Source organism: Theropithecus gelada, chromosome 18 (genome assembly GCF_003255815.1).
Source record: "Theropithecus gelada isolate Dixy chromosome 18, Tgel_1.0, whole genome shotgun sequence".
NCBI lineage: Eukaryota > Metazoa > Chordata > Mammalia > Primates > Cercopithecidae > Theropithecus > Theropithecus gelada.
In genome coordinates this window covers 23,398,490-23,415,138 of record NC_037686.1, presented here as the reverse complement: position 1 = coordinate 23,415,138, position 16,649 = coordinate 23,398,490, and the positions used below count along the sequence as shown (strand labels likewise).

At 37.6% G+C, this 16,649-nt stretch overlaps 1 protein-coding gene across 2 annotated transcripts in view; it reads right to left on the bottom strand.

Annotated features, from left to right (window-relative positions):
* Positions 1 to 666: 666 nt before the first annotated feature.
* DSG4 (desmoglein 4) overlaps positions 667 to 16,649 on the bottom strand; it is a 39,480-nt gene continuing 23,497 nt past the window's right edge. The window contains exons 10-16 of one of the 2 annotated variants that reach the window (XM_025365462.1): positions 15,515 to 15,654; positions 12,882 to 13,100; positions 9,466 to 9,762; positions 6,306 to 6,445; positions 6,089 to 6,152; positions 4,449 to 4,684; positions 667 to 2,757 (exon numbers count right to left, since the gene is read on the bottom strand). In XM_025365462.1, the coding sequence (XP_025221247.1) occupies positions 1,990 to 2,757; positions 4,449 to 4,684; positions 6,089 to 6,152; positions 6,306 to 6,445; positions 9,466 to 9,762; positions 12,882 to 13,100; positions 15,515 to 15,654 (1,864 nt within the window). In that variant the 3' untranslated portion in view covers positions 667 to 1,989. Of the gene's footprint in view, positions 2,758 to 4,448; positions 4,829 to 6,088; positions 6,153 to 6,301; positions 6,446 to 9,465; positions 9,763 to 12,881; positions 13,101 to 15,514; positions 15,655 to 16,649 lie in introns of both variants that reach the window. The other variant, XM_025365461.1, reaches the window with a different exon arrangement.

Genomic DNA, 16,649 nt, shown 5'->3' with positions numbered 1-16,649 from the left:
CCAACATTGTGTTAGTGTCCCCTTTTCTCTGCAGTCTCACCAACGTGTTAGTTTTTGACTTAACAAAAGCCATCCAATGCAAACTTTAAGAGAGAAATGCCCATGTCAGGATTTGCCACAGAATGGAGTGTGTACCAGATGCTATGTGGCTGGTGGTTGCTTGAGTGTTAAATCACCATGAGACCAATGCTCCTTAGCCACCCCATGGATTGCATCAATTATAGAGTAGTAAAATATACTAAAGTGAGAAATGGATGTAGCAGCTGGCAGTATACATAATTTGGAAAATATCAGGAAATATGTAAATAACCTTCTAGCATTACAATGTTTTAGCTGTTCTGTGCTTATACTTCATAAAACTTAAGTTTTTGAGAGACAATTTTTCTTCCAATTAGGGAATAGCAAAGAGTACGCAACAGGCAAATTTGGGTCTTCTTCATATCTGATGAAGTTATAGTATAAAAAAGCAAACTGGCTAGGGTATCTGAACAATGGGTTCAAGGCTTTGCAGCACAACTAGCTGGTTGGGATCATTTAACCTCTCTATTTCTAGATTCCTTGTCTAGAAAATGAGAGAATTGGGTAAGAGGTTATCTGAGATGACTTAAATTCTACAATAGTTTTATTCATAAAGGAGCAAAAGGTAGGCAAGAAGCACTACAACTATTTCCCTTCAAAAGGATTAGGCCTTCAAAATAAGTTTATTTCATTTACATTATCTCAGCCACATTATTGCTGCTACTCTATACATATTTTACAGAATTAAGTAAAATTACCTGGCTAGTTTCTTTTTGTCAAGTCAGCTTTATGCCTACTAAAAGTAAGCAATCTATGTATGTGTTTCCATTTTATTTATTCAACATAAACAGTAGTGTTGCAAAGAGAAACACAACTTGGTAATGGATTTAAATAGTTGGTTAATTATTGTTGTTAGGAACTTAAAGCCATATCCCAGAGTTTTATTTTAAGTCTAGAAATGAATAGAAACTCTATGAAGGCAGAAACCATGTCTGTCTTCTTCACCTGTATATTCACAGAGCCATGACTAGCACTCAACACCTAGTTACTTCTAAGTAAATATTGTTGAATATATGAATAACTACAGAGTGCTTTTGAAGAATATCTGCTTGCCAATTGAAAGCTCTATGATTCAGTTCTATGAAATTGATTAAGCCATATTTCATGTATTTTTCTGACATAATTGGCAACAGTAGGGAAAAAATTCCCTGTAAGTGGGGAAAATTCTAGTATTTCCTCAATAACTCTTTCTACTTTAGGATTGTCATAATTTTTTTGCTATTCTAGATTAATTTACAGTTAATCTTATAAATCAATAAAATTCAATAAAAATATATATTTTTTCTTCAATGAACCATTTCCAGCGATGCCTTCAGTTGGCAAACTCTTTCCTTATTATATTAAGCATGACCTATTGCTTAATAGCACGCAATCTTGAAAAATCTTTTGAAGAGACAAATGACTTCAGATATCTGAAGATACTGACTGATACTCTACGTTCCTTTTCAATTTCCTTTCAGAAATGTACATTTTCATTCAATTTTTCAATTAAAAGTTTTAATATAAATATTTCTCTAAAGAAAAATATGGCTGGTGGATGTAGACAGGGCTTCTTTTGTAACTTCCAAGAACAAGGCATCTTGGTTGACAAGATTGGTGCTACAGGCCTCAAGACCCATCGGATTCACAATGTGAGTTATGTGCTATTCATTAGACAGTATCAAGGGATGCAATACATTTTCTGTACATTTTTTGACACATTATTTAAAATCAGAAAGAAATTTAAAAGGCTTATCTAAAGTGCCTACCCATATTCACCCTCAAAATGGTATAATCAAATAATGGCATTGACCTTAGAATATCTGAGTATTTGTTGACTGTTAATATATATGGTACATTATATATCTTTGGTGGATGTATTTGTGATTACAAGGTGCAAGGTCTCCATAGAGAATACTGACCACAAAGCACTTACTGTTGGGTGTAATGTATGTTACCGTATCGTGTTACTGTGTGTCGAGATGTCACTGGGGATGTGGAGTCAACGGTTTGGCTTATGGGAAGGTCTGGGCTCACCATTTGCATCACTTGAATTTCTGGCCCTACTAAAATATTGCCACTCATCACAGGTCCCATACAAACATCAGTCATGCTACTATTGCTGATGTCAGGCACACCAGGACTAGCCAGTACTCTCTCAGCATAGATTACATTGTTGCAATCTGCTAACTCAGCAGGTACACAAATATTCCCTTGAATATCATAGACAGGTGCCATTACTGCTTCGGTTACTACAACACTGGGTGCAAGTTGAGGATCAAAAATAATTGTAGTGGGTTGCACACATTGATCAGCAGTACCGTAAGTCTCAGTCACAATAATATCCCCATGAACCACGGGTTCAGATGCTGCCACTTCTTCTTGGAATTCAGCTTCTGAGGGAGTCAATCCTGAAGATTCATTAACAAAGTAATTAGGTCCGAGCAAAGGGAGGTCAGTACTGATCGGTATACAAGCCTGGTGTGAAGGAAATGGTTCAATTTCTGTGTTTAAGCAGATCTCAGCAAGAGTCCTAAATTTTGGATCTACAGTTTCCATGCAGCTTTCATCTAAGTCATCCACAATCCAACTGCAACAACCAATAGAGCCTACGGGAGACCCTACTCCCTCGTGGTCATAAATGAGCAAGCAGTCATTGGCTGGTCGACCTTCATCTTCATCTGCATAAGCATATGCTTTCTAAAATTAAAAGGGAGTGCAGAATCAGAAATTTCTTTTCCCCTAAAATAAGGAAGAATAACAGCAATCCCTCAGAGAGACTTCTGAGTTAAGTTGTTATGGAATAAACTGAATAATGGTATCAGTCACTCATTAAAATAATTGATACTATTCATGCACATTCTGTGATAGTATTTGTAACTACCAATTTTAAGATATAGTTTATAATTGCAACAACATCTTCAGCATTTTTTTTTTTTTTCTGTAAAGAATAATGGTGAAACTCATGTATCACCAGATGGGGAATAAAGCAGGCTAACTGAAATATGAGATAAAATGGGTTGCTATTTAAGCTGAGTAAACTTACTAAATAGGAATTCACGAGGGGATTTATTTACTCTTGATGCTACTCTGTTAGGCCAACTCAATGTCTATAGGGCTTTTTTTTTTTTTTTTTTTTTTTTTTTTGCTGATAGACCCATGATCTTTTTTCTTTTTTTCATGGATACATAATAGTTGTATATATTTATGGAGCACATGGGATGTCTTGAAACAGGTATACAATGCATAACGATAAAATCAGGGTAATCAGGGTATCTCTCACTTCAAGCATTTATGATATCTTTGTGTTAGGGACGTTCCAGTTCTATTTTATTTCTTTTAAAATGTATAATAAATTATTGTTAACTATAGTCATCCTGTTGTGCTACCAAATACTAGATCTTCTTTATTTTATCTAACAGTATTTTCGTACCTATTAACCATGTCCACTTTGTTTCCCCTCCCTACTACCCTTGTCAGCCTCCAGAAACATCATTCTACTCTCTATCTCCATGAATTTGTTTTTTTCTTTTAGCTTCCACAAATGAGTGAAAACATGTCAAGTTAGTCTTTCTATGCCTGGCTTATTTCACTAAACACAACGTCCTTCAGTTCCATCCATGCTGTTGCAAATGACAAGGTTTCATTTTTTATGGCTGAATAATATTCCATTGTGTATGTGCATCACATTTTAAAAGTCCAGTCATCCGTTGATGACTGTATTGGTTGATTCCATGTATTGGCCTCGTGATTAGTGCTGCAATAAACATGGGGGTGCATATATGTATTTCTTTGATATACTGATTTCCTTTCTTTTGTATATATACCCAGCAGTGCTATTGCTGGACCCCTTTTCTTAGTGAAGGTCAGTTGGTGGATAAGTCACTGGACTGAGAATAGGAGAGCTATCTTAGGTCTTAATCTAGCACAAGGCGTGGTGATGCTGTGTTCCTGAGTTTTAACTCCTTTCGTTCCCAATTCTGTCTTTATATTTTCTCTTTTCTGTTGGAGGCTCCCGGAGAACATGAAGGACATCAAAAAAAGAGGTCATAAATGTACCTTTTTTCCTCCTTGATGAACATTTTCCTGCTTTGCTACTGCTATGGGAAACAAGGTGAGGAATCAAGGAAACGGAAGATAGAAAAATGGAAAAGGGAAGTGGAGAATGATGAGGGGTGTGGCCTTGTTCACAGTACTAAGATGTGCTATGGCAGTTGAATATGAAATCCTGCGGCAAATTAGTATTTTGTGTTTTAAGGAGAAGTGAAACATTTTTTATTCAGGTTTGGGATAGGGTTGAGAATAACACTATATTTCAGAAGAGGCTTACTGCTATTGTATTTTACTATTATTATTCAGTCTCAAGACGATTGTGTGTGTGAGGGCATTACCTCCGAGAAGTAGCTGTCCAAGAAAGCCATGTTGACGTCGGAGTCAGCGTAGTCCCGCAGGGTTCCCATGGTAGAGCTCCTCTTCCTTGCGGCCCCTGCAGCCCCCGCGACTCCTGCGGCTCCTGCGGCCCCTGCGGCCATGAGGCCAGCGGCTGTCCCCATCCCTGTGTTGAGCTCCACTCCCGATACACCTCCTTCCACCGTGCCCCCGGCTGCATAGGTGTTGGTGTAGATTTCTGAAAAGGGAGGATGTTGGTGTAACAGCGCTCGAGTTGCCTGCAGCGCGTATCTGCCTAAAACGCTGCCGCCGCCTTCTGCGGTGCCACCACCACCCAGCGCTAAAAAGCTGACAAAGAGCGATACGAGTAACACCGATACATCTCCAGGCTTGTTGACCAAAGAAAAGTAAATTAATGACACAGAGGGAGTCAGTGGTGGGACGTGGCCTTCCCACATCTGCACAGACTTCGCCCTAGACCTAAAGGTGTAGAACTTGCCAAGAGGAGCTGCAAGCAGGCCCCCGTTCCCGCCGTGGCTGCTGCGGGCTTGACCCATCCGGGAGCCCTCCAAAGCAAGGCCAGCGGCGTGACTGCAGAAACTGAGCTCATAGTCCTCCTTCCTTCTGGAACAAGATGCAGCTGGGCTCACAGGGATGTTCAGTCACAGAGCTTCTTTGTATGCAAAGGGCCAAACTTGGAATACTAAGGAACCATCAGAGAAAGCTCACATGCACTGCAGAATTCAGCACCCTTTCTATTTGGTGCAATCATTGCCAGATAGCTAAGTAGTGTGTTCAATATTCTTAGATATACGTGGGGCTGGTAAGATAGGAGAGTTTAAGACACTCTCTTGAGGCAAAAGCTTGTCTGAATTTAAGAAAAGTTTTTCAGTGTATTATTAGAGTACATTTACTACCTTTTCTTTAGCTCTTTTTCTTTTTTTTAAACCAGCTTGTGTTATAAATAATGACTACAGTAGCATGTACTCTGTGCCAGGCACTATTCTAACGCATATTTTGTGATATACGTATATATACATATTTATATATGCACACACGTATGTTTTACATAATAAAATAATCTATACAATATATGTATGTATGATATATTACATATTACATATGTATTATTTACTCCTCACAGCAACACTTTAAAGTAGGTACTGTCATAAGCTGAATTTCAAAGATAAGGAAACCGAGGCCCAGGGAGGTTAAATGTCTTGACTAAGGACTTATTACTACAGGTTGAACATCCCAAATCCGATAATCAAGAATCCAAAATGCTCCTATGTCTGAAACTTTTTGATCACCATGGCACAAAAAGGTTGAGCCAAACTCAAACTCACGGTCCTGTGCGTTTCGGATAAAAGCTATGCAGCCCTTAAGCAAGTGGCAGAGCTGGGAATCCAACCCAAGCATTCTGCTTCCAGAGTTTGCTCTTTTAACTGCTGTGTCATACTTCACTGTCTGTGGTTTCAGATAGAAAAAAAAAAGTGGCTACTTCAAACAGGTCACACTCCCTCTAATTATACTGTCAAAAGATGGACAGACTTTTCCATAAGGCACTTTTACATGAAGTTGGTTTGTGGTTGAATAATTGTGAAAAATTTAAAAGGAAAAGCAGATTTTGGTGTCTACTGACCAGAGGAATCCATCCGATCCTGGGTATTTGAGGCTGTCATGGGTGCACATATATTTGACACATCCTGAAAAGAAAAATAAACATTTGAAAAACAAATGCTTTATGTTAAACATTTAAACACTGACATCTGTTCATTTTTGTGCAGCATGTAATTGTTAAGACATGCTCAATTTCCACTGAAACGCCACACTTCTCTGGAAAGTGATAGTCCACTCACCCTGTCCTCCGGATGGGCCCCTTCAATTCTCCAAGACTGCATCACTCCTTCTCCGCCCTCGGGCACAGGAGCAAATCTTGTTCCCAGGCCTTCAGGCTGTCTCTGTTTGCAGCAACACAGTAGCAGCAAGAGTGGAGCCACTGCTCAAGAAAGTGACAACGAGTTTACACAAATTGCTCAGTTTAGGAAGTCACTGGATGAATCATTTTGGGGAGCATTTGGTGGCATTATATTTAGAACAAAAATACAAATATATGTAAGAAAATCTCATGTTTTTCCTTTAGAGGATTGAGTATACATATCCAAGTTTATAAATACAACACCACCAAATCACATAGAACTTTAGAACTAGATGGCAAGGAGTTTGAGATCAGGTAATTGAATTTCTTTACTGACAGATTAGGAAAGTAAGGTCGTCTTTAGTCTAAGACTCCTGAGCTGGTTGGGGCAGATACACACACACATGTAAGTTAAACACATCGTGAATATATGTTATCAAGAGGATTGAATACAGGATTCAGCTGTGGGACCTGGAGATAGGACCTTTCTTCAATCCTTATTACAGTTACGCTTAAAATAGAAGTCAAATAATACTCACTAAATTTAATGGAGATATTTACAATTATTTTAAGACTGGTTTATAGACTATAATGAAAAATTAAAGCTATCAAAAATGTTTAGCTATCCAAGTGTTTCTTCCAAGAGGAAATTTACTATTTGTTACCCTAATAATCACCTCAATTCTATATTTTAATCCATAAATATAGACACTGCTTAAGTTTTCTAAGATTCTAGAATACACTCTGTTTAGTTCTTCGGGCCCACTCTAGTTGCTTTCCATACTTTCCTAATTCTCTAGCATGGCATGCATTTTACTAAGTGGGTTAATTAAAGATAAAGAATAGAAGGATAAATGCTTGAGGAGATGGATGCCCGGTTCTCCAGGATGTGATGATTTCACATTGCATGCCTGGATCAAAGCAGCTAATGTACCCCATACATATGTATACCTATTATGTACCCACAAAAATTAAAAATTAAAAACAGATGCAAAAGAAGAGAATATCAAAGCTGCAAAATCAGCTTTAATCTTATTACAACAATTAATTTGGCAATTTTGCCATCTACACTATGAACAGTGAAAAGTCAAGTTATACATTTCCATAGCATTTTCTGGAAAAGGGCTAAAACTAGAATTGGTAGCCCCTAGGCCATGGTTCCACCTATTCTATATTTCTGTGAAGTTAAATGTGAACTGGATCATGTACCATTGCAGGCATGAACTCTAACAAAGGTACTATCTAATAAATGAAGTGTTTTTAGCGCATACCCAATACAATTACTGTATGTGTAATCTCATTTGGAGCTAACATCAAAGGTGTCAATTTGAGGCCCTTCGGGAACATAGGTTTGGGCTCAGATCCCTCCCACTACCATCACACTGCCCCCCGTCTCCTAAAATCGACCATGGACTTCTCCGTTGAAAACAAGTGTCCATCGGGGTATTCCTCTCCTATTCTACAATCAGTTGAATAAGTCTCCTGCTTTCTTTGACCGGGTCAGGAAAAGTCTTGAAACTCTTAGTGCTAACCTTCTGGAAATGCAGCTGGCACTGGGTTTTTAACCCTGAACTGAACATTAGTCTCACCAAAGGGCTTGAACATGCCGATGCTTAGTCTCATCTTGAGTATGACCCAAGCATGAGTAATTTTGGAAGACCTTTAACTAATTCTTATGTACAACTGGGGTTGAGAACCACTAACTCAAAGCTTACCTGCAACCACTACTCAATTGCTGTAGAGTTACGTTCTGGGAAAATATCTCTAATATCATTGTGAGAATCACTCATGATCTTTGCATAGCTTTGAAACCTTGCAGATTATTTCAAGAAAGAAATCCTCCCCAAAAGTCAGCTGTTATTTTTTGTGCCTTGAAATGATTACATTTTAATTAGTGCTCATCCCTGAAAACATAGCAACAATACAGTCTGACAAATTTAATTCTCAAATTTTACAACCCAGCTTTTGATCCCCATGAAACCTAAGTATTGCAAGGGCAACCTAAAATGTATGAAGTATCCTTCCTCTGAGGATCTATATGTTTAAAAAAACACTATGGGGAAAGGAGGGCCCTTTTTGGGAAAGTTTTCTTTGGGGATCTTGCCGTTTCTGTGACTATAGTCTTCGTTTAGGCACTCACCCAGAACCCGGAGGGTAATTCTCTGTTCTAGTCTCTTCTCCCTGCTTCCTACCGCAGGGTCACCTGTGCTCATCAGCCCTCATCGACTCTTCTGTGCCACGGTACTGAAGCCCAGAATGCCTAGTGTGTCATGAACATGCCTCTATGCTGGCTCCCAGCCTCCCTTTTAGCCTCTCTACTCCTAGGTGTGCTATACTCTTTCATATCTTGCTCCCTTTTGTGTGTGTGTGTGTGTGTGTGTGTGTGTGTGTGTTTGTCTTTGATTACCTTTCAAATTTCCTTAGACAGCATCCTCCTTTAAAAGAAATCCTCAGCAGGGCACAGTGGCTCATGCCTGTAATCCCAGCACTTTGGGAGGCTGAGGCGGGTGGATCACGAGGTCACGAGTTCGAGACCATCCTGGCTATCACGGTGAAACCCTGCCTCTACTAAAAATACAAAAATTAGCCAGTCGTGGTGGTGGGCGCCTGTAGTCCCAGTTACTTGGGAGACTGAGGCAGAAGAATAGTTTGAACCCAGGAGGTGGAAGTTTGCAGTGAGCCAAGATTGTGCCACTGTACTCCAGCCTGGGCAACAGAGCAAGACTCCATCTCAAAAAAAAAAAAAAAAAAAAAGCAAAAAAGAAAAAAAACATCCTCAGCTTTTCAGGCTTACCTCAAAATCCACTTTTCCAAAAAGATTGTCCTAACTTTTCCATATAAATTTCCATGATGGGATTTGTTTTGTGCTTTTATGTAGTATATGTAGTGATTTGCATGTGTTTCCCATTTTTAGGACTCTCACTCACTCTAGGTTTTCTTAGTTATCATTGTGGATTAAGTGCATATCCTTGTCTGTGCCATTGTTTATTTCTAAGGCACTCAAAAATTGCTAGAGATACCAAAAAGAAATGGCTACGTGAACCTCGTTACAGTCCTATTTTGAAGAACTGTTGAAAAGAAGGATTTAATTGAGTACTTACAAAGCAGTAGCAGGATGCCCAGAACCATCATGCCGATTCCTGCTGGTCCAAGACCAACATTTGAAACTCCAGCTTGGTCTTCAGTGACAGGCCCATACGTGTCGCCAGTTATGTCCTCTGTGTAGATGCCTGTGGCACCAGAGTCCAGGCACATGTGGTTGTCATCGCAGTCGCAGGCATATAACTGCACCATCTGTGCCAATTCGCACGCTCTGTTATAACTGTCCTTCACCAGGATTGGGATTTCATAAAATCCTGGAGATAAAACCTGCTTAGCCGTAAGGATTGCTGAGGTAGCTGAAATGGAAGAGAGGAAACAGAACAGAAAATAAATGGAAATTCTTTGGTTGTTGGGGGGGTGGTGGTTAACTCTCCCTAATACCAAATATCGACTTAAAACACTTGATTTTTTTCATGCTTTCTTAGTCATAAAGCACCTTGTACTTTTTTTTTTAAATTTATTTTTTATTATTATTATACTTTAAGTTCTAGGGTACATGTGCATAACGTGCAGGTTTGTTACATATGTATACTTGTGCCATGTTGCTGTGCTGCACCCATCAACTCATCAGCACCCATCAACTCGTCATTTACATCAGGTATAACTCCCAATGCAATCCCTCCCCCCTCCCCCCTCCCAATGATAGGCCCCGGTGTGTGATGTTCCCCTTCCCGAGTCCAAGTGATCTCATTGTTCAGTTCCCACCTATGAGTGAGAATATGCGGTGTTTGGTTTTCTGTTCTTGTGATAGTTTGCTAAGAATGATGGTTTCCAGCTGCATCCATGTCCCTACAGCTGAGGCACCTTGTACTTTTTTTTAACGTTTAATTTATTATTATTATTATTGTTATTTTTGAGACAGGGTGTCATTCCTATTGCCCAGGCTGGAGTGCAGTGGCACGAACATGAATCACTGCAGCCTTGACTTCCTAAGTTTAAGTGATTCTCCCACCTCAGCCTCCTAAGAAGCTGGGACTACAGGTGCGTAGCACCATGCCTGGCTAATATATATATATTTAGTAGGGACAGGGTTTTGCCATATTGCCCAGGCTGGTCTTGAACTCCTGGGCTCTAGTGATCCACCTGCCTTGGACTCTTAAAGTGCTTGGATTACAAGCATGAGCCATTGTGCCTGACCTTTGTTTCTTTTTTTTTTTTTTTTGAGACGGAGTCTCGCTCTGTTGCTCAGGCTGGAGTGCAGTGGCGCGATCTCGTCTCACTGCAAGCTCCGCCTCCCGGGTTTACACCATTCTCCTGTCTCAGCCTCCTGAGTAGCTGGGACTACAGGCGCCCGCCACCTTGCCTGGCTAATTTTGTTTTGTATTTTTTAGTAGAGACAGAGTTTCACAGTGTTAGCCAGGATGGCCTCGATCTCCTGACCTCGTGATCTGCCCGCCTCGGCCTCCCAAAGTGCTGGGATTACAGGCGTGAGCCACTGTGCCTAGCCTCTTTCTCTTTCTTTTCTTTTTTCTTTTTTAACATTTATAACTAATTTTTAAATAAGTATTGCTTATTGCTGGATTGCTACTTCTACAATGCAGGCAAGGACCTTGTTGCATCTTTCCGGAGCAACAGTAATTGGCATATAATATACATTCAATGAATATTTGCCCAATGAATAAATCATATTAAGTTGAAATAAAATATTAGAAGTCTTCTATTTAGGATTACAGTTTACACAATAACCTCCTTAAGACTGTTTATACGTATCTGAGTCAAAATTGTTGCCCTTTCACTTAAAATTGTTCAAATTCGCCTAATTCTCTGTGCTATCATTGCCTATGGATTTTTATGAAACATATTGTCTAAAATATTGGTTGGAATTTATTTATTAATACAAGGAGTGTGAAGAGATGATTAAATTTACAGCTAAACCATGAATAGTAACTGATTGATCCATAGCACACAATATTTTTTATTATGATGGTTTATTATTCTCAGTTAGCTAGATAGCAAGCCAGATTTGGTGTCTACCAAAATCTGTGCACAAAGTAAAAATGAGATAAGACAATGCCACAGCACATTAAGTAAAGTTCATTCTGTTCTAAAACACCAGCATTGAAACAGGTCTCTAGGAATATTATCTCCAGTGCGGTTATCTTTTTTATTGGCAAACCTGTAATAGCTATAATATTATACCTCCATGCAGAACATTTTTTCTTATGTGTATAATCATAATATCTAGGATCTGAATGAGGAAAAAAGTGGTTAGCAATTATTATTATTTATGAATGGGCTATTGAGCTTTATAGGAGATGGCATATTCAGAGTTGACTTGATATTAATGGAATTGCTTTAATGTGATTAACTTTAAAAAATATTAAAGTGGTTTTGTTGAAAAGAGCTAAAGGTTTGATGGTAAAAACAAATTGCCTAGTTGCTCACTTTGACCAAGTCTTTATTGGTAGTATTTTTCCTACCATATTTCAGGGTTTCTCCATTCTGTAAACAGAGGGGCTTGGTGGCCTCAAAGAGGTGGGAAGTATTTCTTCTCACCCTGGGCTCTGTAGTCTGATGGCCACCGACTAGCCCATGAGATTTTCCCTGTAGCCCCACATGAATATGAGATTAGGGAGCTATCTAAGCCCAAATGGGATCCTCTCATAGCATTTTCTTTTTTATTATGCACTTAACATTTTAGGACAAAGAACCCAAGGTAGATAAAATGTTGTGTTATCTGAAATTTATTCTTAATTTTTATCGATGTCAGCCATTCAATTGTATGTAGCTATAGTCAAGATACATACATATACAACTTTGTGATCTGCTTTTCACTTTACTTTCTTTGGTTTATGCATTCTTTTGTATCTACATACTTTGTATAATTCTAATTTTAATGGCTGTATATTAGCACATCTTAATAATATGTAGTATAATTTGTTTAATCATTCCTCTAATACTGAGCAATTCGGATTTAAATTTTTACCCTTAAAAATAAGTCTGAACTCATAGTTACTGTTAAAAATAATTTAATTGCTCTTATGTGCTCCTGAGTAGTAAATGTTTAAATGTATCTATGGGATATATGAGTTTCAGAGATATTTATGTGATTTGTTTGAATTTACTCAGAATAGGGAATTATGACATTCTTAATTTATGAGTTTGTTAAGGGTTCTGTTTATTTTAAACTGAATAAATATTGGTTTAATGTCCTACCTACTCAAAATGATGGGTAAACTGGTATTTATCTACCATTTGTAAATGCAATATTAATGAAACATTTTGACTCTTATTTCAGTTCAAAATTTTGTCAAATATCCTCTGTGTACATGAAAGATTTTTTTCGTTTAATGTTAATATGGCAAGAATTGTGGAAACAAAAATAGAATGTTTTATTAAGTGACTTGACACATTTTTTGGTAATTGTTTTGCTTTGGGACTTAAAGTCTGAAAAGCAAGCTTACATTTCACTTACCGTTTGTTGATCTGACATCCCACATGTCAGCTGTTCCTGGTGGCTGATCAACAACACAGAAAGTAAAGGGAGACCCATAAGAATGCTCATGAACAGAGATAAGGACTGATGGAGAGTCAATGCAGATGGTTCTTCTTTCAGGAAAAATGTTTGGACAGTAATCGTTGATATCAGGAACCTCAATACATATGGTTCCTGTAGCTGTTTTTCCAGAGCCATCTGAAAGAGTAAGTGTCATAGGTGTTGAGGTAAATGGTGTTAGGGAGAAAACGCCTTCTCATATCCCCCGATGATGCCATGGAACTTGTAGGAAACATATACATGACTTGGAAGGCTTGACAGGTTCCTGCCCGCTTCAGCGACCCAAAGTCACTCTTCCCTTTGTGTGCTACCTTCCAGCCACACTGCTTCTTTTGAGTTCTTTAAACAAGTTTCTCTTTTCACTCTGGACTCTGACACATTCTTTCCACCCTTCCTAAAATGTTTTTCATCCTCATTTCATTTTGCTAATTCTAACACATCTTAAGGCGCAAAATCAAATGTTCTTCCTCAGAGAAGGTTTACTGCTTTCTAGTCTCACCCTGTTCCCATAAATTAGACCCACGGATCAGTTGTGGACCTCCATTCAGGATGCTCACTGAGTCCTGTGTTTGTAGAAATAAGCACGGTTGAAATAAATACTTGTTGGTGTTTTTCTTCTGTGTTCACTGTTTATTTTAATTGCATCGGTTACACGCTATTTCTTTCAGAAATGGCATTTCTGAAAACAAATATAAGTCTATCAGATTTTTCCCTAATCCACTTGAAACAAGTTTTTGGATAGTATAATTTATCAGAAAGGGCCAAAGACTAAAGATTAGGAGTACAGGAGCTTTTTAGTCCACTTTTCTACTCTATGTTCTGTTACAGCAAATAAAGAATTTTTTTTGCTTGTTTTTAACTTGAAAAAAATCTTAGCTTTCTCACTTTTAAACTAGAACACTGTCATCTCTAGGGTACTTTAGTAGGTCATTTTCTGAGAAAGCAATAAATTCCTTTTACAGACGTTTTCTGTGTGCCTAAGTAGTAGTCACTGAGGTAACTGAATGAGAATAAACTGAGAGCCTAGTATACTCTATATGATTTTGTATAATATGTTTATATACCCTATTCAGCATTGGACCTGATTTCACTAGATGAAAGATGTCGATTTCACTTAGTTTCTCATTCAAGAGCCATCAGATTATTCCACAGATTGTTTTATTTGTCATTCTCTGATCTTTGGTAGCTCTTCTATTACCTTGTGATTGGCAACCAAAGCTCAAGGTATTGCTTATAGCGTTTGCTCCCCAATAAAGTTTGCTCTTCCTAGTGGTCTGTCTTTTCACCTGATGATGGTGTGTGCTGAAGCAAACTCATTCCAACTATTCAGATTGCTCCGTGCCAGTGCAGACACTCTGCTTGGGTGGATAAACAATCAGCTTTGTTTTTGGATTTCTCTTGGTACATTTTGATAGCACTTTCTCTCTCTTTATTTGCTTGGAATGACTAATTATTTGTTCTAGCATTTGAAGATTTTCACATATGACCAATATGCAAACATAGGGTGCAATCAACATGGTTAGAATCCATTTTCAAATTAGATCTTCCAGAATACTGATAATAAATAGGACAATGTTATTTATAAAACTGACCCAGGCATTAAAAGTTACTCGCCACAGGGTGAAGCTCAGGATGCATGGACGGTAGTTGGTTTGGTTTTATCATGGTTTGTTTTTGAATTTTATGCTGCTTCTTTATCTTTATTTTTGTTTTGATACTAGAAAGGTCAGCTATAAACTCAATGCAAACCTACAGTATCTGTCTTACATTAGGCATGTATCTCGGACACCTATCTTTCCCCTTCCTTTGTGGTTCCTGACCTTTCTCTCTTGTTTTGTTCTATAGCAGCTGGTTTCCTAGGCACTGCTTCATAGAATCATTAACTATTGATAAATAAACAAATCCTGTTGCTACTCACCAAGAGGACTGCTTAATAGATTTTCCCGCGTGAGAAGTGGCTCACTTAAAAGTTAAGTCAGTGCATCTGCATTTATGACTTTTAATATGGATCTTATATTTGGAATAACCTGTGCTTTCTTGATCCATAGCATCTTACTATGGACATATGTCTAATCAAGCAACACTCACACAAGCTTCTCACTGTAGTTCAGTTTTAATGGCTCTAAAATAATTGTGTTCACTGTAGTTCAGGTTTAATGGCTCTAAAATAATTGTATTCACAAGGTGATCCCCAAATGAACTTTGGAGAGCATGTAGCCCATACTTTAAGTAAACATTCCCAAAAACCCTACAAGTGAGATTAGCCGTACTCAAGAGACAAAGTTATAAACAGAAGATAAATTATATTTTAACTTTTACGCTTTAAGCCATATGCAACTCACTTTTGCAAGTAGATGAAATAAACTATGGCTTAAGTGTAAATTATGATTTTAATTGACTTCAATTCTTGATTTAAGGTGCTTAGGACTTTCTATACGTCTTACATACACCATTAAAAATGTTTGAGTAACTCAAATATCAGCATTAGAGTAACATAATACTTAATATAATAGTATTAGTTTTCTTAAAATACTGAAAATAAATTTTCTTACCATCTATAGCCAGGATCTCTGCTGTGTATATCCCATTGATAATATATTTTGACTTCGTATCAAATTCTCTGGAAAACTGTATCTCACCAGTTCTTGAATCAATTTTTAACCAGCTGCCTGCATCATGCCCTATGATATATCTGTTTTTAAATAAAAAATTCATTATTATGCTTTTATTAAAGTTAGTACTATTAAATCACATAAGAGCTACAGTGTGGCAAACTTAAATATTGTGTTTTTATGTTTTATAGTGATGATTGCCTTGGTTTATAAAAAGTGTATATATATCAATAAAAATTCAATGATATATACATTAATATACAGATTGGCAAGTTTTAAAATTTCATCATTCTTACTCTTCTGGCTCTTGTATAACTGTTAATAAAATGTATGAGTTTATTTCAGCTCTGTTTATTAAATAATAGCAATATAAAACATCTGTTATTCATTTTCAAAAACAAATATTGCTTATTTATTTTCACATGTGGTATACTTAGGATTTTTTTGTGGCTTTTCAGCCATGTTGATTTCAGAGCACCTCACTGATGGCCTGTTGGGGGGTTGTGGTATCCTCTGTTCAGTGTGTCTGTCTGGATCTTGTTACAGATGATAGATTTAAAGTGCTTGACCTCCCTGGAAGAAGATCTGGTCTCTACCAGGCTCAATTTCAAGCCTTCTGTTCCTTTTTCTGAACTGCTTTTACCTCCACCCATCCTGGCAGACTTCACAGGTTTTTTTTGAGTCTGTCAATTTGTTAACTGATTTAACAACTAAAACTGTGAACATCAAAGTAACTTATAAGTCAGTAGACTTTGTTTACTCCAAGAATATTGGGAAGAAGAAAAGGAGATAGAGAAGGGCAGGATATATTGAAGACCTGTGTACTTCACTGTGGTTATTTCCAGAATATTTTACACTGTTCTAATTCACATATAATCTATGTATCTCATGCCCCAATGCTACCTTTTAATTTCTCCTCTTCTGACTCTCCTTATGCCTATCAAATTTCTAAAATACTGTTTTTAGCTTCTATGATTGTGTTTTTTCTCTTAGATTAAGCAGAGAATTGAAATTAGTCTCAAAGTCATAGGTAACACAGGTGTTTTTTTTTTTTTTTTTTTTTTTTTTTTTTTTT